The sequence below is a fragment of the Pelmatolapia mariae genome, linkage group LG9, assembly GCF_036321145.2.
Source record: "Pelmatolapia mariae isolate MD_Pm_ZW linkage group LG9, Pm_UMD_F_2, whole genome shotgun sequence".
NCBI classification, from domain to species: Eukaryota; Metazoa; Chordata; class Actinopteri; order Cichliformes; family Cichlidae; genus Pelmatolapia; species Pelmatolapia mariae.
In genome coordinates, this window is record NC_086235.1 from 9,181,075 (window position 1) to 9,205,751 (window position 24,677).

General features: G+C 40.0%; 1 protein-coding gene across 1 annotated transcript; it reads right to left on the reverse strand.

Moving 5' to 3' along the window:
• Positions 1 to 5,707: 5,707 nt before the first annotated feature.
• Positions 5,708 to 15,517, reverse strand: LOC134634477 (zinc finger protein 239-like). Its single transcript, XM_063483703.1, has 3 exons — positions 15,470 to 15,517; positions 8,113 to 8,961; positions 5,708 to 7,087 (listed from the first exon to the last, which is right to left on the reverse strand). Exons 2-3 carry the CDS (start codon positions 8,530 to 8,532, stop codon positions 6,395 to 6,397), a joined length of 1,113 nt encoding a protein of 370 aa, XP_063339773.1. The 5' UTR covers positions 8,533 to 8,961; positions 15,470 to 15,517; the 3' UTR covers positions 5,708 to 6,394.
• Positions 15,518 to 24,677: the final 9,160 nt, after the last annotated feature.

Genomic DNA, 24,677 nt, shown 5'->3' on the forward strand with positions numbered 1-24,677 from the left:
TGGTGGCCATTGTTTTTAGCACACAACAACGGGCATGTGGAAACTAACAGAACTGAACTTAGTTGGTGACAGAAAAACGGGGTATTTTAAAACTACACCACCACCATTGCTGCCTGTGATTTGAAATGCATTCTGGGATACCTGGCTGCCCCAGGTCTACACAAGCAATCGATTATCTAGGATCGACCTGTCTTGACATACTTTGCACGGCAACAAATCAAATGTTAGAGAAGCTGCATGGCAGCGTTAACCCCGCCCACTTAGTTTGATGGGTGAGGCTGACAGATAAAATTATTTCAAGGAGAGAGATGAAGGGGACAAAAGTGCCAAAATGAATTAAATAAATAAATCATTAAATAATTAATTAAAACTGTCAATAATTATTTAAATGTGTTATTAATTAATTAAATGTGTCAATAATTAATTAAATGTGTCATTAATTAATTAAATGTGTCGTAAATATTTATGTAATTAATTATTTCCGATTTTAATTAATTATTGCCACATTTAATTAATTATTTAATGGTGTATTTAATTAATTCATTATGGCAGTCCTGGCGTTCCATAAAAGTAAAGAGTTTTTCTTCATTTTTATAGCTACTTTTACAACGGGTTTTCTCATTAACAGAAAACAGACAGAAACCCTAAAAGAAAATGGCCTTGTTTTACACACATCAAGAAGGAGTCAGACGACCGTCGGTTCATCCCTGTTAATGTTTCCTCCGTCGGGTACCATAAACGTATGAGAAAAAAAACCCAGAGAATTTATTATTTTTGTAAGAATGAGGGAGACTCGATCAAACTTTTCACAAAACGTTATACACGTTATAAATGTTAACCAACCTTTGACACTTGGATGTTGGCTTAATTTTTACTCAAAGAGAAATTTGACCCTAATAAAAAACGATACTGTGGTGAACACTTACCTCAACTTTGATGGGGTTTTTTTCACAGCGATTTATTCTGAAAAAAAGGAAACATGTTACAAGGACAGTTTTGACGCAATGCCCAGTGCAGAGTATGAATGGGAAGTAGGAATTCCTCCTCTCTATACTTACACTCCTCCCTAACAAATGCAGAGTCATCATCTCCATAATCTGTCTGGATTTATCCCACTTTTCGAGTTTCATTGGAGTATACTCAAGTGCACAAGATGTAAAACAATGTATTAGTTTTTTAAGCCGTTCACTGAGTCCACGTCAAGATGCCATTCATTTAAGAGTCTAATAATTTTTTGAATTTAAATTGTGCTAACTTCAACACAGTACCATTAAAAATAAAACATATTAGAACTCATTTTTGTTGGACACAAGAACAACTCGAGCATATTTTTCGGGAGCTCAACTAGGACTTACAAGTTTGTTGTGCGGCAGATCCCGACGTGGAGGGTCCACACACTCCCACGGCGCAGACTTTGCTATCCCCATAGAGCGTTTCTGGTGTGGCTTATGCAAAAGAGACAATACAGCGTGTTTCTCTGCTCCCGGTAAGCATGTCTGTTGTAGCCTGCGCTTTATAATTGTCTCTTTAATTATTCAAACAGTGTTTAAAATGTGACTCGTTTGTTATCCAAAAACATTTGATCTATGTTACTGATTTAAAATTATATGTATATATTTCAGGTTTTTTAGCTCAAACAGACTCTTGAGCATATTCATATAGCAAATCTACATAACCAGTCTGCACCCTAATGTACATCTTTTAAGTGTATGTTAATCAGTACATGAAGCGTAGCTCTGAAAAGAGTCCATCATTTGTGAATTTACAGATTTGCTTTTAACTGCAGTTTTCACAAACTCTGGATGATGAAATCCTCTTTATTTTAGGAAATGTCTTCAAACTATCGCTGTTCCTACTTACTGAGTTCCTGAGCTACTTTTTTACTATGTGAATAAACTATTCGAACTAGAAAGGATTTAAAGACACATCTTAATTGAAGAAAAGGTGAAAAATTTGGAATGAAATTTATGCGACTGTTCATCTAAAATCCAGCAGAGAGTGAAAATCCAAGAGCTGCTGCAATCCTCTGCATTAATGATCTCTCTTTCTGTGTGTGTGTGTGTGTGTGTGCTCACAGAGGGGAGGTCACGACAGGAGTTCCCTGAGTTGACACGTATGAACCATAAAGTCAGTTTGGACTGAGGAGCAGTTGGTAAACACAGAAGTACATCCAACCTTGACAAAATTTCTTGTTTATCTACTTCATGCACATTGCATGCACAAGAATCCAAATCTCTGTATCACAATGATTTCATTAAAGCCTTATTATTTTATGGGGGCAATATCACAAATGACCGTAGATCATTAATAGGGTACAAAAAAGAAGGATCACATCGGCAATGTTGCTGGGAGACAGAAGTCTTGACACGTGCTTATAACTTAAAACAAAAAACTCAGTTACAGCTGGTAAGATTTATGGTATAAACCAGACTTTCACAGTCTGCATCTTTACAGTGTTGTTTTCTGCTTTGGTTCACTCCCAGTGTGATTAAAAACACAACAACCACAAACACAGAGCCCACTAACTATTAGCCGCTTTCCCCCCTAAACAGTCAGTTGACTGAGAGAAATGCAATCCATTATTGTGAACGCTGAAGGAGATGTGCTTCATAGTCAAACTTATATTTCCTTAACTTACATCCAATGTTCTGTTTAATTCCGGCATCCCTTTATGGTTTGATGGAAAATTGGTTAAACCATTGCTCAACTTATGTCTGAATGACAGCAGATAATTCTGATGAAACTGACCCCGTAAGCACTTTGCAGCTGAGTCGAGGGCTCGTGGAAATAAGGTCAGGAGGTGTCCGCGTGAGTGCGCGTGTGGTCTGTCCATTTGAGACGTCTGACAGACACATTAGTGCAACTCAGAGTGTGAGCAGCAACTCCTGTATACTAAACATAAGAAAAGTAATTTGTAGTGCTTCTTTTTTTTAACCGAGATTCCAGGGCTCATGCTTATATGGTTTTGTTTTATTCAAAAACAGGTTTGTATATGGAGCATAAAAGCTGAATGCAGCTTCTCCGTGTCTGGTTCTGACTCTGGGAACTGATAAAAAAAACGGATCCAGGTGACCTGAGGGATCTGGAAGGTTCATACTGGGTCAGGAGGTCACTGAAGTATTTTGGTCTTAAACCATTCAGAGATTTATAGACCAGCATCAGAACTTCAAAGTCTATCCTCTGACGGACAGGCAGCCAGACTAAAGACCTCAGAGCTGGACTGATGTGGTCCACTTTTTTGGTCTTAGTGAGGACTCGAGCAGCAGAGTTCTGAATGAGCTGCAGTTGTCTGACTGATCTTTTAGGTAGACCTGTAAAGATGCTGTTACAGTAATCAAGCCTACTAAAAACAAATGCTTGGACTAGTTTTTCCAGGTCCTGTTGAGACATATCAGTACTTACTTTTAAACGTTTACTCTTCCACCGTTTTTTGTTTTTTTTTCCGGCAAAATTATCCACACCCACTGCCGCGCTATGTAATCTGGGATATGTTGGGCCACGAAGTCTACACCGCCACATCCTTAGAATTCAGGGAAATGAAGGACGCATTTGAGGGCCACATTTCGAACAGCCTTCGAATTGGGACAGCCTTCGTCGCGATGCTGTGACGTAATCGGTCTTATAATGTGGCCTTTAAGGCTGCAGACCCTGAATTGGGATACAGCCCAGGAGTGACATGTTTAGCCACATGTTCTCCTTAAGTTGCTGGCTGTCTGAGTGGTGTCCAAGAAACGATGTGGGCTTCATAGATAATTGCCAAACTTTCTGGAGGAAACCTGGTCTTGTTAGGAGAGACGGCATCCATCCCACTTTGGATGGAACGGCTCTCATTTCTAGAAATATGGACAAATTTATTAAACCCCCTAAAATATAACTATCCAGAGTTGGGACCAGGAAGCAGAGCTGCAGTCTTACACGCCTCTCTGCAGCTTCTCTCCTCCTGAAACGACAGCCTCAACACAGCATTTAATCTGTTATTAGACTATTAAATATTTCACTTTAATGTTGTAACTATGCGGTCACTTCTGTCTTTAAACAAAATATTTTCCAGTTACAGAAATCATGAAATCCAAACTAAAGTGTTACTGATGCTATATGCATTTTATATAAATAATCGATGATGGTACTGACATGAAGGAAGAGAAAGTTACAGGTTGCATCCTTTGAGTTTGTCTCTGTGCCTTTGGGCGATTTTCAGAAGGACAGATGTTTCTGTTCAATTCTTAAATCCATTTTTTCAAACACAAACACTATTTTAAAGCTTCTAAAGAGTAAAATATTAATGATAATTATAATAACAATAATAAAAACAAAAGCTCTCAGATCCATCAAACCAAGCAGCAGAAAGAACAATAAGTGAAGAGAAAACTTTGACCTTGTAGACTTCATTATGTTCCAGCTGCTCTACAGATGCTGTGACCTCGAACTTAAGCAGGTCGTAAAGTATGTGCAGCTCAAAAACTTCATAATTACACCCTGTGGTATTTAGGCAGCAGAACATCTAAGAATAACAACTACAAATAATGTTTTTAGGTTTCTGTTGTACTGCAAGGTTCTGTACAGGAGAACCAAACCAAGAGCAAATATTACGTCTCATTTACACCAAAGCACGAAGAGCCTTCAAAATGTATCAAATTGAATCATCTTTGTTTAGATGCAAGAAGAATCATATAGAAATGGAAAAGTATAAATATGAATCCAGAGCAAAGATATCCTCTAAATCAGCGTAGCACATGTGCAGCTGCTGGGATTCACTTAAGCATTCGGCTCGTTGCTGTTGCAGATTTTTCTCTCGCTGTTCTGGCACACAGTGCTGCAAGCACAAAAATAAATATCCCCAAAGGTGTGAAAGAGAGCTAATTAGTAAGAGTATTGTTACTCTCCCCAGGAGTAGTCCAGCAGTAGAAATCAGTCCAATAACGAGATGTGTAACATCTAGCAGGGTGACAGAAAAACCCAGGGTAACTTCTAAGGACCTCAACGTCTCTCTCACATTGCGTTTTTTAACCATGTTTCCATTTGTCACTTCAGTCTTTACTCTGAAATACAGGAAGAGAAATCGTGGCTGAAACAATTTCTCATGAAACCAGGGGTGTGGTCCAACAGTCAGTTTTGGTGAGGAAGGTTCCTAACTGAGAGAAGTGACCCAGAAGTATCTGTGTAGCAGCCACAATGAATCAAGATCATGAGCTTTATTAACTGATCAAAGTTTATTCTTTCATCTTCTGTATTATTCAGTTTGCATTGGTAATGTCCATTATTGTAATGCTTTTTTAAGATGATCAAAACTTTATTTTACTTTGGTTAGCTGGGATAAGTGATGGATGGAGGGAATTTTACTTCAGTCACAGAAATCCTAAACAGGAAGGAGGAGCAGAGTTACAGTGGATCACTATCCAGCAGGGAAACAAGACTTATTTCAATTTCTTGGCTATGAGTGAGATTTACTAAGTGGGCAAATTAGGGTGATGATACCGTTTCAGAGTGATCTATTAATAGTGCACCAATTTACATTCAGAGATGCATGCAGCCAGTTCATTTCAGTATTAACCGGCTTTCTACCAACAGCAGCACAAAAACTGCAGATTCGATCATGGAGACACTGAATCTGCTAAACTAATTAAACATTGTAAGTGCAGGTCTCAGTTTAGGTTTCTTTGTGAAAACAGCACAGCAAAGGAGACTCTGTGAAGTTTTGGTATAAGGGATAAATCTTCTGACCAAACCTGCTGGGACTGTGTGAGGTCCTGAGGCTAAGAGTAAGGATTTATCCACAGGAGAGCTGCGTTCTTACAAACCATCCCACTGTGTAAACCTGACATCTGTGGAACAGCTGAGCTGTATGATGTGTACAAGGACACAAAACATTATTTACCATCAGATCCCGAGCCCTCTATGTGTTAATCAAGAAACTGCTGCTGTGCTACATCCATAAATAATGAATAAATTAGGAGCTAAAGCTAAAAGGACAGTTTATTTGTACCATCTTCATGTGAACACATTCAAGAACATCACAGATGAAAGAAACATTAAAAACTTCCACACTACATAAAGCAAGAAAAATAGTTTCTTCCTTTATGTAGAAAAAACAGAAACATCAAACAGCTCCAAGACTCTCTTTGAAAGAACTAAAAACCTTTATTCTCATGGTCCAATCATGAGTGAACTCCCCGATGAAGCCTTGTGTGCTAAAACATGTCAGAGTTTTAAAGGTTAAACATGAGTTTCCAAAACGTTTTGCTGGAGAACAATGAACTATTTGACTGAGTTTCAATTATTTACAGACGAGCAAAACCAGGACAGAGAAAAAAGGACAAAACTGACTCAGTAAAACGACAGAAAATAAGATCCCATGTAAATCTGTATTATGTAGAAGTTCAGCCCAGCAACCAGTTCAGTTCAACACAAGTTTAAATGATTCTATCTGAACTCTGTGGAGCCTGATCTCAAGCTTTTTGAGTCTGACACTGAAACCAGAGGATCTTTCTGTCTCTTCAGATTCACTGTGATCCTGTGATGGGAGTGATTTCAGCCCTGAGTGATCACGCTGATGTTTGAACAGAGCAGACAATGAGGTGAATGTTTGGGCACATTGGTAACAGTGAAACAGTTTATTAGTAACGTGGGATCGTTTGTGTTTGGAGTATGAACTGAGATTCCTGAAGCTCTTGTCACACTGGTCACAGCTGTAGTTTCCTTCCATGTGTGTACGTTCATGATTGTTAAGATGACTTGATTGTGAGAAGCTTTTGTCACAGTGTCTGCACTTGTATGGTTTCTCTCCTGTGTGGACTCGTTTGTGTGTTTTAAGCTGGCCTGCAGTGGTGAAGGATGACCCACACTGATCACAGAGGTGCTTTTTAACCCCACTGTGAATCAGTTCATGGCGTTTTAACTCACTTGATGTGGTGAAGCTTCTCCCACATTCTTTGCAGTATTTCAGTTTGTCTCCAGTGTGTCTACGTTGATGTGTTTTTAAGTCAACTTTCCAACTGAAAGTTTTTCCACAGAGGTCACAACGAAAGTCTTTCCCACCACCACAGTGATGACAGGGTTGAGATCTGGATCCATCTGTGTCGCTCTGCTTCTAAACAAAGACACAAAGACAGTGTAAGTCAGTCCTTCATGTCTGTGAAGGTTCTCAGTCATCCAGGTCATCGTAGTCTAAGGAGCTTGGAAAGAAAAGCGTCTGGACTTCTTTAAGTTGCTTGAAGACGTTTCACCTCTCATCCGAGAAGCTTCTTCAGTTCTAAGGTCAAATGGTCGAGAGTCCCAGATTTAAACCCAGTGGGAGTATCCCCCCAAAGAGGGACAAAGGACCCCCTGGCGATCCTCTAATCACATGAGCCAAGGTGTGAAAGCGGGTGTGGGACCTAATCAGCCAGGGTTTCGGGTGAGCTCATTGTTAAACCTGGCCCCACCCTATCATGTGAATTCCTGAGGTCAGATGGCCCAGAATGTGAGTGGGCTTTAAGGCGTCTGGGAAGGGATCTCAAAATTGGATTATAGATGGCAGACAATTGGTGTCGTAAACCACCGCCTCTGTTCAAAGATGGTCGCTCACAGTGGACATAGATGGCCTCTTTCACTCCTCTTTCAAACCATCTGTCCTCTCTGTCCAAAATGTGAACATTGGCATCCGCGAAAGAGTGACCTTTAACCTTAAGATGCAGATGGACTGCTGAGTCTTGTCCTGTGAAGGTGGCTCTTCTATGTTGTGCCATGCGCTTGTGAAGTGGCTGTTTGGTCTCTCCAATGTAGAGGTCTGGGCATTCCTCGCTGCACTGTACAGCATACACCACGTTGTTAAGTCAGTCAGTCCTTCAACATTTTTATCCTGAACGTCGCCTGAAATAAAGAGCATCTCTGCAGACGTCCAATTACATGTTACTGTTTCAGTTAACACACTCAGTTTACTGGGCTGCAATAACTACAATACTACCACCATAATACTACAGTAATACTAAAATCATAACTGACATGAAAATCTGAATAATCACTCAGAGCTGCTTTTCCATGCAGTAGAATTGCTAACATGCTAACACAGTTTAATGAGCAGAGTTGTTCCAAACAGTCAGGCTAAAATGACAAGATAACAATATAAATACAAACCTCACAGTAACTGCACTTGTAGAGTCTCTTTCTGGTGTGGATCTGTTGGTGTCGTCTCAGGTGATGTGGAGATTTAAAAGTCTTCTCACACAGGTCACATTTATTAGGTCTCTCCTCAGTGTGGGTAAACATGTGTTGTTGTAACTGTGCGTCTGTTATAAACTCTTTGCCACACTGTTCACAGCAGTACAAATCATGTCTAGTGTGAATGCGTAGGTGTGTATTTCGGTTCCGTCTCTGGCTGAAAGTTTTTCCACAGATGTCACAGCTGTATGCCTTAATTCCAGAGTGGGTAACTAGATGAATCTGCAAGCTGCTACTTTGAGTAAAAGCTCTGCCACACTGATCACAGCTGTACGCTTTAACTCCACTGTGGATGAGTTGGTGTCTTTTTAGGGAACCCTTCAAGGAAAAAGACATTCCACACAAGTCACAGCTGAACGGTCTCTCTCCAGTGTGGATGACCTGATGACCTTTTAGTTCAGCCTTCCCAGTAAAATCCTTCCCACACTCGTCACAGCTGTATGCCTTAATTCCAGAGTGGGTAACTAGATGTCTCTGTAAGTTGCTACTGTGAGTAAAAGCTCTGCCACACTGATCACAGCTGTACGCTTTAACTCCACTGTGGATGAGTTGGTGTTGTTTTAGGGAACGCTTCCAGGAAAAAGACTTTCCACACAAGTCACAGCTGAACGGTCTCTCTCCAGTGTGGATGACCTGATGCTGTTTTAGTTTTGCCTTCCCAGTAAAACCCTTCCCACACTCGTCACAGGTGTATGTTTTCTCTCTCTTTCTTCTGTGAGGTTTGTCGGCCTCCTGAGAGCGCTGACTTCTCGCTCCATGTTGGTCCTGCAGTGACAGAGATACAAACAGAGGCAGTGAGTGAAATGCAGTCGTGGAACAAACTCAACCTTCAAACTCCCTCCATTAACACTAGTTTTAATCCTGAAGGTGGAGTGTGGCACCAAACACCTTAAAGGTCTCTTATCGCCACCTGCTGGTAGTTCTAACACATTACATCCAACCTGGTGCTAAAAATAATTCATGACTGTTTGAAAACACTATCCCTCCTGATTGTATGTACACACACACACACACACACACACACACACACAGACACACACACACACACACACACACAATTATTTTATAATTTATATTATTTTGTTGTTTCCTATTACATATTTCTATAATTTTTATAGATTTATACATAATCATTCTGTGATGTTAAATCCTGTGTTTGTTTATTTGTTTATTCAAAAGGAACCCCATTAGCTTCCACAGCAGATGTTGCTCGCCTTCTGTCAAATACTATCACATAAAATATTACACAATAAAGTGGATTCAAGATATCCACATAATTTTACATCCACAGTGAGGTTTCACAATTGTTAAAATATAAGCAATCAATAATAATAATATCAATAACATTGAGGCACATTACACAAATTTCAAAAACAAATCATCTCTTTCAGTATTTACAACAACTAAAAACTCTGTAAATCGGCTTTTAAGTGTTCATTGAAGTTTTGAATAGTTGCTAATTCTCTAATTTTATAAGGCAATTTATTCCACTTAAAAGTTGCTCTAAATATAACAGTTTTACACAAAGTTACTTTTAACTCGAGCATTTACTAAATTGCAGTTTGTTGAAAACTGTGTAATATGATTATGTATTTCATCTGGATACTGCAGCTGAGCAGAATAAATGTGGTGTGTTTAACAGAATTGCATTCTTTATAACTACAAGTAAGCCATAGAATATTTTAGTCTGTACAGGAAGCCAAGAAAGCTGATTATGCATTTTATCAATATTAGTATAGTATGAACATCTTAACACTAATCTGGACGCCTTATTCTGGACTAACTGAAGTCTGTTAAGATCTGTCTTATTAGCTGCTGACCAAATGATTGAACAATACTCCAGATGAGACATTACTAGTGCATTAATGACATCTTTCATAATTGAAGAAGTGATACACAAAGAGCATTTCATAGCCATAGCTATGCCTTGTCCCATTTTCTTAATAACAGAGTTGATGTGCTGAGACCATGAAAGGTGGTGATTTATGGTAACTACTTATGAGCACCTGCAATCGTTCTGGTGCTGTGACATAAAAACAAACGCTGACCCCTGACTCTGGCACACAGTTTTGTGTCTTTTGCTCATTTTAATGTGTGATTAGTGCACGATCAGCTGGGCCATATCATACCGTTCATAGTAATACCGGTATAATGTTGGGCAACGATAGGAAAGTGAAATATGACGATAGAATATGGGTAAAACACGCATGCGCAGTGCCTTTGTTTTCATACGCACATGGAGTAAAAAGCATGGCAGCGACAGAGAATGAGAAGGGTGAAAGCGGATCGTTGAATGAAACAGATGAACCAGAATTGGTTTGTAAAAATTCTGCAACTTCAGTGGTGTGGAACTGGTTTAGCTTTCATCCGTCAGATACACAACAAACACTATTTGTGGTAGGACATGCTAGCAGGCCGTCGTTATTACTGTGTTTTTTGTGGAGTTGTAAAGTATTTTGTCTAGTGTCAATTATATCATCAGATATATTGTTATTGCAAATTTTAAATATTTTTGGTCATATCGCCCTGCTCTGTCTGTCACCTTCTGTGTTGAGCTCATTGTTTTCTCTGTAGTGGCTGAGCTGAGTCCAAGTAGCTGAAAATGTTCCTCTGCTGCTCCGTCAGACTCTTCTCCTCCTGCTGATCAGCTGGGACACAAAACAGATCTTTGTTAGGCTCCACACTGCACTGAAGAGTCAAAGTGTCTCATATGTTCATCTGACAAGTAAAAGAACACATTTTTGTTTCCCGAGGTGGCAACTTATTGGAAACAAACACAGAAGGTTTGAGCACTGATACCTGGCATTGCTGGCATTGAAAGGTGCAATGCCAGCAATGAGGATTGTCAAGACTAAAACCAATCATTAAGCAAAGACAACAGGGATCATTTGTTTCTGTTTATTTAGCATTCACAACATTTGTAGTTGCCTTCTGTACAGGGGAAGTCCACGCACACTGTGTGGTACCGCCATCCGCAGAAGGTGCATTCAATCTCTGTAAGAAAAACTAGATTGTCTGAGACTGAAATGATATTAACAAAAGGAGTGGTGATTTGTAAAACTTCAAGTGTATGATAAGGTGAAAACAAATACACAATTGCATGTCATGTAGTTGAAGGTTTTTTTTTTTCCTCTTTTGGAAGACCGGAAAACATTGAAAGTTACAAATGTATTGTGCTTGAAACAAATTCAAAATAGGTGATAAAGCCAGCTGCACATGTGCGTCACAAGTAAATCTGGCTGTATAATAAACAGAAACAAGTGATCCCTGCTGTCTTTGCTTAATGATTGGTTTGAGTCTTGACAATCCACATTGCATCTTTCAATATGTTTGTGGGTAGATTTGAATGCACCAGTGTAAGTGCAGCCACTCAGACTCAATGTGGTCATAGAAACAGGTGCAGATGTGTCACGAGTTAATCTAGTAGTAGGCTATGGCACTTGGCCACAGGTGGCAGTAGTGGACTGACCTCCATTGGAGACTACTCCAGCTGCTATGTGACAGTGGATCTGCTACAAATTGAAGATCATATGCAAGTTTTGGAAATTAACCCTTGTATTATGTTGAAAAACAAAAAAATGACATTGATTTTGTTGCGGGTCATTTTGACCCGTACTGTGTAAATCCACTCAGAATTGTTAAAAAACTGCAATAAAACAATAGCAACTTTATTTTCCATTAGATAAACATGTAGAACACAGACATACAACAGTTTGACTTTCCATAACTATTTTTAGGAACAATTTGGTTTTTCGTCCTTCCAAACACATTTCTTTTGAACTTGCCCAACGTTCTCAGTTTTTCAATGTTCAACATTTTCAATTTTGTCCACATGATGGACAGAATGTAACTGTGTGCAGTCTGCAGATGTACTTCTTGCATATCTCACAAAAAGTGCTTGTTTTAAAACAGGAATCTTCCTAACTAAGATTTAAAACAAAAGATTTCTATGTCTCCTCCAGACTCAAAAACAAATGACAAACCAATCGACACACCGGAGTCACTGACTTTCTTCAATCCACTCACTCTCACTGGCTCTGTTTATTACTAATCACTGTGTAACTGCTGTAATTTCACAGTAACTGCCATCTCCTTACAAATGTTCATTAGATTAACCACACTTATACAGACTGTATATAACTACCAACTCTCCAGCCATGTTGATGGATTGCCTATGTTGGCCAGAAATATTAATTTCCAGAGAAAAGACACAGGCAGACTATGCTTATGACATGTGATGTGACAACACTAATAAAATATTGATGTGTCATATTTGTCCAAGGCGTATTTCATTGTTATGGAAAAAGAGAATATTAAAATCATGATGAACAGGGGTGGTGATTTCTATGACTTTGTGTAATATAATTTGGAATTTTGTACAAATGTAGGCCAATAATAAATACATGATATCATTTCATTCATTTCAAAGGTTTATTTGCATGATGCACAAACAGCCACAATTGAAAGGTACAAATGTGTTGTGCATGAAACGAATTCAAACGTGCTGCAGATGTGTGTCACAAGTTGATCTGGCTGTAGGCTGGGGCACTTGGCCAGAGGTGGCGCTGGTTGATTCGAGTCCATGTTAGTGCACACAAAGTAAACTGCACAATTTAGTTGTGAAGCAAAAAACGCTGAAATCGGAGTAATAACACGTTCGAGGGGAACGATAACGACGACAAGAGTCTCCCGATCGTTTACTCTTGCTGTCCTGTGAACAGTAGGGATGGGTATCGTTTAGGTTTTATCCGATACCGGTGCCAAACCGGTACTTTTGAAACGGTGCCGGTGCTTAAACGGTGCTCAAACCGGTGCTTAAAGAATGGAGAACACAAAATTGGTCCAAAAACCTCTCATGTTCAGCTGTTTTTTGTAAAAAGATAACAATGTTAGCCTTTTCTTCAGCTACAGGGCACATATGGTATCACTCTTGGCTGGAAGCAGTGCTTAAACAATGGAAAAAACACAAAATTGGTCCAAAAACCTCTCAGGTTTAACTGATTTCCACTTTTTCTTTTGGTCATTTTAGCCTTTTTGGCCAGGGTGAAGGGAGTATCTGCCATCAAACAAGAAGACAGCCGCATGTAACTACGACGGTGTTTGCTAGTTCACCTTACATGCATTAATTTAATAACGTGGTTAGCCTACTCAACGTAAATTACACACGAACAACATTAAGCTACTCACGCAGAGAAGAACGGCTGCTGCTGCCATCATCATCCGTCATCATTTCTGCTACACTGGCAGGGCTAGGGGCCAGGACTCTACTCTTCGAGGTTTTGGGGGATGTTGCTAACTCCCGGTCCGATAACAGGCACCACACCCGCAGTAGATGTGCTCGGTGTGAGGTCTCGCAGCAAGCTATCAAATATGGCGCATTTCTCAGCTTTAAAAAAAAACGCTATGCGTCGCCAGGTGTTTCATCGGATTCGAGGAGTTACCTCCTTTGACAGTATCACAGTATCAGCTTAAAGCACTTGTTGCAGGCAGCCGAGTTTGCATCTTTTGCTGCGAAGTACAGCCAGACTTTTGACCGCTTCGCCTTGGGCATTTTTAATCTGTAGCTCTGCTCTAAAAGAACGTACGTACCTGGGCCCGCCTACTATCCTCGGAAACGTAAAATGATTGGCTAGAATTGGCTCAGGAAAAAAAAAAAGCACCGAAATAAAGCACCGAAATGTGTGCTGCTTTTCGGTCTGGTTACTACCGTTTATGTCAGAACCGGTGCCATCATGGCACCGGACACCGGTACCCATCCCTAGTGAACAGCATCGGCGTGGTGTTAATTGTTTGCCGTTTTCGCGATCGCGTCGCGCATGAGACTATCACCAGGTAAACGTGCGACATTTTTAAACATTTTGTTGTTCAACAGCATCAGGACTGACGGGAGACATTTAAGGATGCAGGGACTGACAGAGACGGGGAAGAAGTCTCATCGTGACGAGTAAAGTTTACCTTGCCTGGATGGGCAGCTCTCTGGGTGCTCAGCACCCCCAAAGCTCTGATCTTAGAATGGCCCTTGATGGTGGCTCCGGGAGAGTTTCGGGAGGGGCACTGAAATTCTGGATTCTAACGGGAAAATCGGGAGGGTTGGCATGTATGGTTGTGGCAACATCACTAACCTTTTCAAACACCTCAGAGTAAATCATATCACAGAATATGTTGAGCGTATGTTGAGGCGAACTGAAGATGTGGACAGGGACAGGTGCTGCTAGGGCGAGACAGACGTCTCTCACAGAGTCCTTTAGTGCTGCAGGCAGGCAAGGTGTTCAAATAGCGCAAAACTTTTTTATTTCTATATGATGAACTCTGCATTATTAAGTGATAAGAACACGTGATCTGATGTCCTGTAATCATTTTGATGCTATAATTTGAGATACAATAAATAAAATAAGTTTTTGTACAAAGTATCAGTGTCGGATCAGTATCGTCGATATAACCCTGAATATTACTTGGTATCGGATCGGAAAGGAAATCAGTGGTATCGCACATCACTACTCTGCAACTGCCTCGTTTGAGTTTTGGACGAAATGGATTCTGGGATATTGCATTTCGTCATTTCGAGCTGATTGGAGACAAGAACAGCCAATCAGATATTTTTGCATCCAAGTCTGTGATTGGCTGGTTTTGTGGCACAACTATAAAGGTGTAGAGAAAGAGTTGAGCGCGCACGGGCAGAAATGTTGAGAGCGCGAGCAACACATTGCGAGCGAGCGCAAATGCAAACGCTGAGCGAGAGGGGCTGCTATTGTGTGTGTGTGTGTGTGTGTGTGTGTGTGTGTGTGTGTGTGTGTGTGTGTGTGTGGATAATAGCAAACACTGAAATACATTTTTTGCACGCAGAAATTAATTTTGTTCACTCAAATTCAGCTTTTCTTTGCTCAAAATAAATTTGTCCTCAAAATACAACACTTGCACCTGCAAACTTTTTTTTTACGTGCGCTCAATTTTTTTTACGTGCGCTCAGAAAAGTGGCACAAAAATAACGCCATACCCGAGAGCCGTCGCCAGTCCCCTTCAAGCCCTTCCCCAAACTGCAGCACTATTCACACTTCCTCATCCCTCATCGTTACCAAGGATGTGGTCCCTGCTAGTGAAATCTATTCGTTTGCACACTTACACACACACAGCTGTGGTTTCCTGTTTCGCTACACTCTGGAGAGCCTCGCCTTTAACGGTCTTCTCTCACAGAGAGCAACAGAAAACTTCATTCAGAAAACTTCGAAAAACTCAAGATTGACTGAACTCAGTTCAAAGTTACCTTGACACTTACCTTTAGATGTGAGAGGTAGTGATGGTCCGCTTGAAGCTGACGCTCCGGTGCGTGTGCCAAAAAGATCAACACGCTGCTTCAGAAGCACTGTGTCGAGGCTTGATTCGTTTGGCCAGAGTCACGTGATTAGTGACGTCTGAAGCTTCATTAGAACGTACTTTTTTATTGAACTTTATTGAAACACAATGAGTGTACAACATACAAACAGATGAAGTTTACGGAAGAACAGAACATGAACATACAGAACCAGGAGTAAAAACATATCTTATTAGTACGCGCAAAAATTCACATATATATATTGTTCTGAGAGGCTTTTTGTTGGTTGAGTCTGATATTGATTGTATGTACAATTCCATATCCTTATAAAAAAGGCAGAAATATGGTGTTTTATTAATAAACTTACATTTATGGATAAATTTTTTTAGCTGAAAGTATTAACAAATTTATTGTAAAAAACATTTATCATTCTTCCTGGAGAACTTAAAGAAACAGAATAAAACATTTTCCATCATAAAGAAAACTCCCTTAAAATATGGACAATAACAAAACTGCTAAATTCCTTCCAGAATCTCTGTGTAGAGGAACAGTACCAAAAAAGATGTGTCACAGTTTCTGGATGATCCCCACAGAAAGTTCAATTAGTATTTATGTCTCTTTTAAATGTTACCATATAGTGACTGGCTGGGTAACATTTATGAAGAATTTTATATGAGATTTCCTTCACCTTGTTTACAATTATATATTTATGGGGGATCATCCAGACTGTCTTCCAGGTGATATCTGGAACATGTCGGTTCCAGTAAGATATTATATATATGGGAGAGACACGAAATCTTCTTGGAATAAACTAAGTATTCTCTTATTGCTGTTACCAAGTTCCTGTGAAAAGCAGATTTTTCCCACTGCTGACTCAGCTGGATCAGGGAGAGTGACTGAGGTAGATGTTGAACTATCAGTGTTTTATATAACATTAAAGTACCTGAGGGTATAGCACCAAGCACCACTGAGAATTTTCCGAACACTGATGGGAAAATTATATGGTGTAAGGAATTCATTGTAAGTAAGTAGTACTCACTCTTTATTAACCAGCTGAGCCACCAGTAGGATCCCATTTTGGACCCAAGTTTCCAGGAAAAGTGATTTATTTTGAAATAAAATATCTCTGTTGTTCCAGATGAGGTATTTGTGTGGTGAGAAGTTGTGTTTATAAATGAGGGTCCACGGTAAGAGGACCTGCATATGGTTGCTTATGGTTTTTCCATATAAAATTAAAGAGCACGTGGTCAATGGCTTTACTAATTTTCTTATCCAGATGTAAGGAGAGAGCAGCATATGCCAATCGGGATATCCCTTCAGCTTTAGTAATTAACACTCTACCTGTCAGAGATAAATCCCTTTGCAGCCACTGATTGAACTTTTTTCGGATTTTTTTATATAATCGGAGTGAAGTTTGACGAGCATCTTGACTTTTGGTCTTTGGATATTAACAGTTGATGGCAAACATCTTTGATACCCATGTGACTTCTTATTTAACAGAAATGTTACAGATGACATTTGCAGTGCAGCCTTTAATTGCTAGTAATTCACATTTTTTTAGATTTAGACTTAAACCAGATGCCTCAGAGAAATCACTAATAACACTAAGGGCTGGACGGATTTGATTTGCATTCTTCAAGAAGAGTGTGGTGTCATCAGCTAGCTGGCTGATGATGAGCTCCTTATCAGCTATGGTGATTCCTTGTAAGTAGTAATATACCGGCAGTATTTTTTGCCCCCACCTCCACCCCCCACACCCCTCACCCCCTCCCCACCACGTGTACATGAGTATGTTGCCCCCCTAGAGTGACAGGTGCCTGGGAGGGGTGCGATCCTAGAGCCCGCAGCTGTGTATTGAAATAAAGAGGCACAGATCATGAACTTGTTTACGATTCAACTGCAGGATTTATTCTGCAGATTCGCCTCCCAGGGGGGTTTACGCTCCTCCTGAGTGCTATGCGCCACCTAGTGGTATCTTTTAAGTAATGGCATGGAAGATGTAAAGTGTAATTAGAAAATACTGAATCAACACTTAACGATGTAACAAAGACCAAAATATAACTGGGGTGTTCCCTTTTTTTCTTGTATGAAAACATAAACTGAACTAACATCCCCATAAGTCCTTTTATCTCTTAACTTTTTAACTATTAGTTTAATCCAGATTTATCAGCCACACATTTCAACTTAAACACATATGTTAACCTTTTACAAGTGCATGTACGCGTGCGTGTCCCCCTGTAGCCGGTGGCTTTGCTCGTGCATGTGAGTTCAGGGGTCATATGAGTTCACATGTGTTCAATAGCGTTTTATTTAATGAAACCATTATGTGTTTTAATTAAACTGTTTTTAAGGATTGTATAGGTCTCAGTGCTCTGTTATTTACACATAGATGATTTAACTAGTTTAGGAGCATTTTACTTTTCTTTTGTGCTCTGAAGCACACAGAGGCTAATAGTTTCAAACAGTGCCATAAATAACAGGGATCCCTTTAGAAATAAACTTTTCTTGTGATACTTCTAAAAACACATATTCTAGCTAGCACTGTATAAACCCCCAATTTTCCTTTAATGCAACTAGCCCTATAATTATCTACTAGTCACAAACACACTGCAACAGTAAGACTCAATGATTACACATAGATGATTTAACTGCTTTAAGGGGATTTCACATTCTTTTGGTACTCTGAAGCACACAGGGCCTATAGTTTTTAAACAGAGTACCACAAACAACAAGTATCCCTTTAGAAATAAACTTTTCTTGTGATACTTCTAAAAACACATATTCATATCATACCTAGCCACACTAGCACTGTATCAACCCCCTATAATTATCTAGTAGCCACACTCTGTAACAGTAAGACTCGATGATTAGACATAGGGGTTACAGGTAGGCTCCCAACAGTCAGCAAAACAAGTCATAAAACAATAAAAGCGGCTTCCTTATCAAGAACATCCCAACTGTAGTTCCATAGTTTTTACCTTTTTTCATTACAAACAGTTCCTTTATCTCTCCATGTCAGAGGTCAACTGAAACCATGTCCAACTGAACCTCCAAAGGTTTTTCCAGGACAATCACACCTCCTAGTGACTAACTGTACCTCTATAGTTTCAACCTTTTTTCATTACAAACTGCTCTTTTATCTGTCAATTACACTTTCTACTGACCAACCGAACCTCCGAGGGGTTTTCTTTACATCCTACTCTTTTATCTCTACTTCTCAGAGGTCAACTGAAACCAACCCCACCTATATAAAAACACCCTAATCAGACTGTCACGGTTCTGGGTCAGTGTTGACCCAGCATTTTGAGTTTCTTATATTTATGGATTATGGATTATTATGGATTATTTTCTGATGTTCTGGTGCTTTGTTCATTATTATTATTAGCAATAAAGCTGTGTATTTTGAAGTTTCTTTCGCCTCCTTGAGTCCTGCATTTTGGGTCCTCTCTTCCTGCCTGCCTACAAACAGACATGACACAGACACCCTGTATTTTTCCTACCTACTACACATCAGCCCTTGCGAGCACAACGCTTCGTTCAGCAGGACGGACAGCAAAGCTAACAGTGTTCTTTTTTTTTAAACATGGACTTCATATATGGTAAGTAAAACAAGACTATTAATCTATTTTTAAATTTATATCATAGCATATCATAGGATATTCAATGTGTTTTCTTTTCTAAAACCAAAGCCTGATTGCTCTTGCTCTTGACGAAGGCGGTCGCACTTTTTCTTCTCTCCTCCTCTCCTCTCCCTTAGCTTCCCTGCTTAGCCTCTTGTGTCCTTGTCTAGTCTCGTGTTTTTTTGTATTACTTTTCCCTGGAACACTCTCTCACAGTCTGTTCTCTAAAACCTAAAAGAGGAATTATGGATTGGATCAACTGGTCCCTAAATGCAATTGACACCCCTTTCTCAACGAGAAGTCTGGGCTCGGGTGAGCCTGAGTGCTGAAGATATCTACCTATTTGGAACCATGATAACGGGGTTCTGGCTGATCGGAGCTGCATTGGCCCTGGCTTATCGAAGATTAAAGGAAGTGGAACCAGCTGTTCAAACCTCCACAAGGCTGCCCGCTGGAATTGAAACGATGGGAAGAGACGTGAGTTTCTCAAAATGGGCTCATTGAGTGCAGCACGGATAAGATCTTGGAGAAGCTTACGGCTGCCATGAATACTCAGAATAAGATCTCTGAGTGCAAACTGGATTACATCTCGGAAGGGCTAGCTCGGAATAACATCTCTGAGCGCAAATTGGAAGACATCTTGGGGAGGCACACTGTTGTGAGTTCTCAGAATCGGCTCCTTGAGCACAAGAATGACAACATCACAGAACGCAAGTATGGCGAAGCTCGCGGCTCTCCAACGAGAGACCAGTGTTGGACTGTAGAACAGCTTTGAAAATCATATGAGTTGTTCGCACTAAAGTAAAAACCACCATCACTTCATGCGGATACCCTCTTGGCGCCAGCTGCAGTCGCAAGACTGGAGCCGAACAAAAATACCCTGATAACGACTGTGTTGTGACTGTTTTTCCCATTCCATGCAAGGCCACCTGGGTTGGCTGGAAGACTGTTTACTTAGCCTGGCAGGGCGAAGGACACTGTCTCAGCTGAACTCTGGACACGCACACACATACATATACTGATATGCACACAATCATCCCCCCTCCCTTTCCAAACGCCTTCGACGCTTATTCCCTTCCGATGCTGACGGTGGATCATGGAGACCAGCGCACAGGTTGCAGGCCCGGATGTACTGTCTAAATCGGCTGTCTCTCACCCTTTACCCACCCCTGTTGCTTGTCATGTGTTTCTTTGATGTATTAAGAGTTTTTTTCATGTGCTATGTGCAGAGGTGTTTTTTTCTGTTCTCAAACTGATCTCCCTGTTGAAGCTCAGTCTGGGGGGAGTTATTTTTTCTCCTTATCTTTCCTCATGTTGTGCTTTTTCCATTGTTATACCTCTCTGACCTGTCTTCCCCATGTGATGTTTTTGTGTAATGTATGTATGGTCGGATGGGTAAGACGGCGCCGCCATTGCGTGCAATAGGTCGGCAGCCTTAACATGAAATTTCCCTCGGGGTCAACCTTCAGGATCAATAAAGTTTTATTGAATTGAATTGAATTGAATTGAATTGAATTGAATTGATTTTTAGGGGCTCGTCACAACGGGACAGCATACATTTCACATACACAAGGTTTGTGTTTCTTCTTTAAAAAAAAAAAAAAAAAAGTCACTCACTTACCTGTTTCTCATATAGTAATGTTTAAAATGTATGTTTCTGTCTCTTTCTACAGGATCACAAGCCTATATAGGGCAAACTACACCTCTAAAAAACACAGGGTATAGACAGTGTTACACATGTTTTAAATATAAGAGTGTTTTGTTTAAACCGTGCATTAACTGTCCTTATCCCCCCGGACACAGGGTCAATAAGCTGTCCAGAAATACCTACAGCAGCGGGAGCAATAAGACCAAGCCTTACATTAGGTATGTATACAAGTCTCTGTATACATGACAACCAATTTAAAGGAAAAAAAAGGTTTAAATATTTACAAATGTTCTAATACACCAGACCTGAGACAGAGTACGCAGCGTGTCAAGAACCAGGGCCATCCAGAATAACACAGACCAATGTGTCAGTGTAGTCATAAATAAATCAAAAGACCCAAATATATCCTGTTGTTCTGAAGTGTGTGTGTGTGTGCGCGCGCGCTCACAGAGGGGAGGTCACAACAGGAGTTCCCTGAGTTTACATGTATGAACCATAAAGTCAGTTTGGACTGAGGAGCAGTTGGTAAACACAGAAGTACATCTGATCTTGACAAAATTCTTTGTTTATCTACTTCATGCACAAGAATCCAAATCTCTGTATCACAATGATTTCATTAAAGCCTTATTATTTTATGGGGGCAATATCACAAATGACCGTAGATCATTAATAGGGAACAAAAACAGAAGGATCACATCGGCAAAGTTTGCCAATTATCTATGAAGTATCTGTGTAGCAGCCACAATGAATCAAGATCAGGAGCTTTATTAACTGATCAAAGTTTATTCTTTCATCTTCTGTATTATTCAGTTTGCATTGGTAATGCCCATTATTGTAATGCTTTTTTTAAGATGATCAAAACTTTATTTTACTTTGGTTAGCTGAGATAAGTGATGGATGGACGGAATTTTCCTTCAGTCACAGAAATCCTAAACAGGAAGGAGGAGCAGAGTTACAGTGGATCACTATCCAGCAGGGAAACAAGATTTATTTCAATTTCTTGTCTATGAGTGAGATTTACTAAGTGGGCAAATTAGGGTGATGATACTGTTCCAGAGTAAACTATTAATAGTGCACCAATTTACATTCAGAGATGCATGCAGCCAGTTCATTTCAGTATTAACCGACTTTCTACCAACAGCAGCACAAAAACAGCAGATTCGATCATGGAGACACTGAATCTGCTAAACTAATTAAACATTGTAAGTGCAGGTCTTCAGTTTAGGTTTCTTTGTGAAAACAGCACAGCAAAGGAGACTCTGTGAAGTTTTGGTATAAGGGATAAATCTTCTGACCAAACCTGCTGGGACTGTGTGAGGTCCTGAGGCTAAGAGTAAGGATTTATCCACAGGAGAGCTGCGTTCTTACAAACCATCCCACTGTGTAAACCTGACATCTGTGGAACAGCTGAGCTGTATGATGTGTACAAGGACACAAAACATTATTTACCATCAGATCCCGAGCCCTCCATGTGTTAATCAAGAAACTGCTGCTGTGCTACATCCATAAATAATGAATAAATTAGGAGCTAAAGCTAAAAGGACAGTTTATTTGTACCATCTTCATGTGAACACATTCAAGAACATCACAGATGAAAGAAACATTAAAAACTTCCACACTACATAAAGCAAGAAAAATAGTTTTTCTTTCAGGTGGTTTCAGAAAAACAAAAACATCAAACAGCTCCAAGACTCTCTTTGAAAGAACTAAAAACATTTATTCTCATGGTCCAATCATGAGTGAACTCCCCGATGAAGCCTTGTGTGCTAAAACATGTCAGAGTTTTAAAGGTTAAACATGAGTTTCCAAAACGTTTTGCTGGAGAACAATGAACTATTTGACTGAGTTTCAATTATTTACAGACGAGCAAAACCAGGACAGAGAAAAAAGGACAAAACTGACTCAGTAAAACAACAGAAAATAAGATCCCATGTAAATCTGTATTATGTAGAAGTTCAGCCCAGCAACCAGTTCAGTTCAACACAAGTTTAAATGATTCTATCTGAACTCTGTGGAGCCTGATCTCAAGCTTTTTGAGTCTGACACTGAAACCAGAGGATCTTTCTGTCTCTTCAGATTCACTGTGATCCAGTGATGGGAGTGATTTCAGCCCTGAGTGATCACGCTGATGTTTGCACAGAGCAGACAATGAGGTGAATGTTTGGGCACATTGGTAACAGTGAAACAGTTTATTCGTAACGTGGGATCGTTTGTGTTCGGAGTATGAACTGAGATTCCTGAAGCTCTTGTCACACTGGTCACAGCTGTAGTTCCCTTCCATGTGTGTACGTTCATGATTGTTACGATGATCTGAACGTGAGAAGCTTTTGTCACAGTGTCTGCACTTGTATGGTTTCTCTCCTGTGTGGACTCGTTTGTGTGATTTAAGCTTACCTGCAGTGGTGAAGGATGACCCACACTGATCACAGAGGTGCTTTTTAACCCCACTGTGAATCAGTTCATGTCGTTTTAAGAAACTTGATGTGGTGAAGCTTCTCCCACATTCTTTGCAGTATTTCAGTTTGTCTCCACTGTGTTTACGTTGATGTGTTTTTAAGTCAGCTTGCCAACGGAAAGTTTTTCCACAGAGGTCACAACGAAAGTCTTTCCCACCACCACAGTGATGACAGGGTTGAGAACTGGATCCATCTGTGTCGCTCTGCTTCTAAACAAAGACACAAAGACAGTGTAAGTCAGTCCTTCAACATTTTTATCCTGAACGTCGCCTGAAATAAAGAGCATCTCTGCAGACGTCCAATTACATTTTACTGTTTCAGTGAACACACTCAGTTTACTGGGCTGCAATAACTACAATACTACCACCATAATACTACAGTAATACTAAAATCATAACTGAAATGAAAATCTGAATAATCACTAAGGCTACGTTCACACTGCAGGTGAAAGCGCATCAAATCCGATTTTTTTGACCCTATGCGACCCATATCCGATCATGGTATGACAGTGTGAACGGCACAAATCCGATATTTTCAAATCCGATCTGGGTCACTTTTGTATGTGGTACTGAATCCGATACATATCCTATGTTTCAGAAAGCGACTGCTGTTTGAACGGTCATGTCGCATTAAATCCGTCTTTTACGTCACTGACACAAGACAGACACCAATTATCAGCGCCGGAGAAGCGCCCGAGACGACATCGCGAGCGCTTCCTGGCCATCCCGTGTAGATGTTAGTGAAACTGTTGGGAAGACAACGTTGGAGAAACGTGAACATTTTATTTGTACTGTATAATCTGCAGATTCTGACAGAAATCTGCAACTATCCATTGAAGCACCGCTCCTCTAAAACAGCAATAAGGATCATTATTAGGTTATTTACATTATTATGTAAATAAAAAAAAAACTTCAAGCAAAAATTGGGAAACGTAAAGTCCGAAGTCTTTATATTAAGGGCCAACAGTCAAACAATATTGTTTGGTCTGAGTCTAAACAGAGCGCGTTGTGTGTGACGTCTTCTTTTGCGCATGCAGGCCGCTTTGAGCGTTCACACTAGAGCGCGTTTGCTGTCGCATTTTATTTGTAGTGTGAACAAGCAGACAAAAAAAATTGGATTTGATCGAAAAATCGGAATTGAGCATTAAGACCTGCAGTGTGAACGTAGCCTAAGAGCTGCTTTTCCATGCAGTAGAATTGCTAACATGCTAACACAGTTTAATGAGCAGAGTTGTTCCAAACAGTCAGGCTAATCAGAATCAGAATACTTTATTGATCCCTAGGGGAAATTATTTTTTGTTACAGTGCTCCATAATAAAGACATTAACAAGACAGACAATACACTAACTAAGAATAGTACAATATATACAGGCATATATATACATAAGTCGTTTATTAATAAATAGCTAAAAAAGAAAAAGAAAGAAAAAGAAAAAAGAAACAGAAACA

Coding starts and splice junctions, on each gene's coding strand:
- LOC134634477 (XM_063483703.1), bottom strand. CDS start 8,532: ATGTCTTTTTCCTTGAAGGGTTCCCTAAAAAGACACCAACTCATCCAC. Junction 7,088..8,112: donor ACAAGTGCAGTTACTGTGAG/GTTTGTATTTAT, acceptor GTCTTTGTTTAG/AAGCAGAGCGACACAGATGG.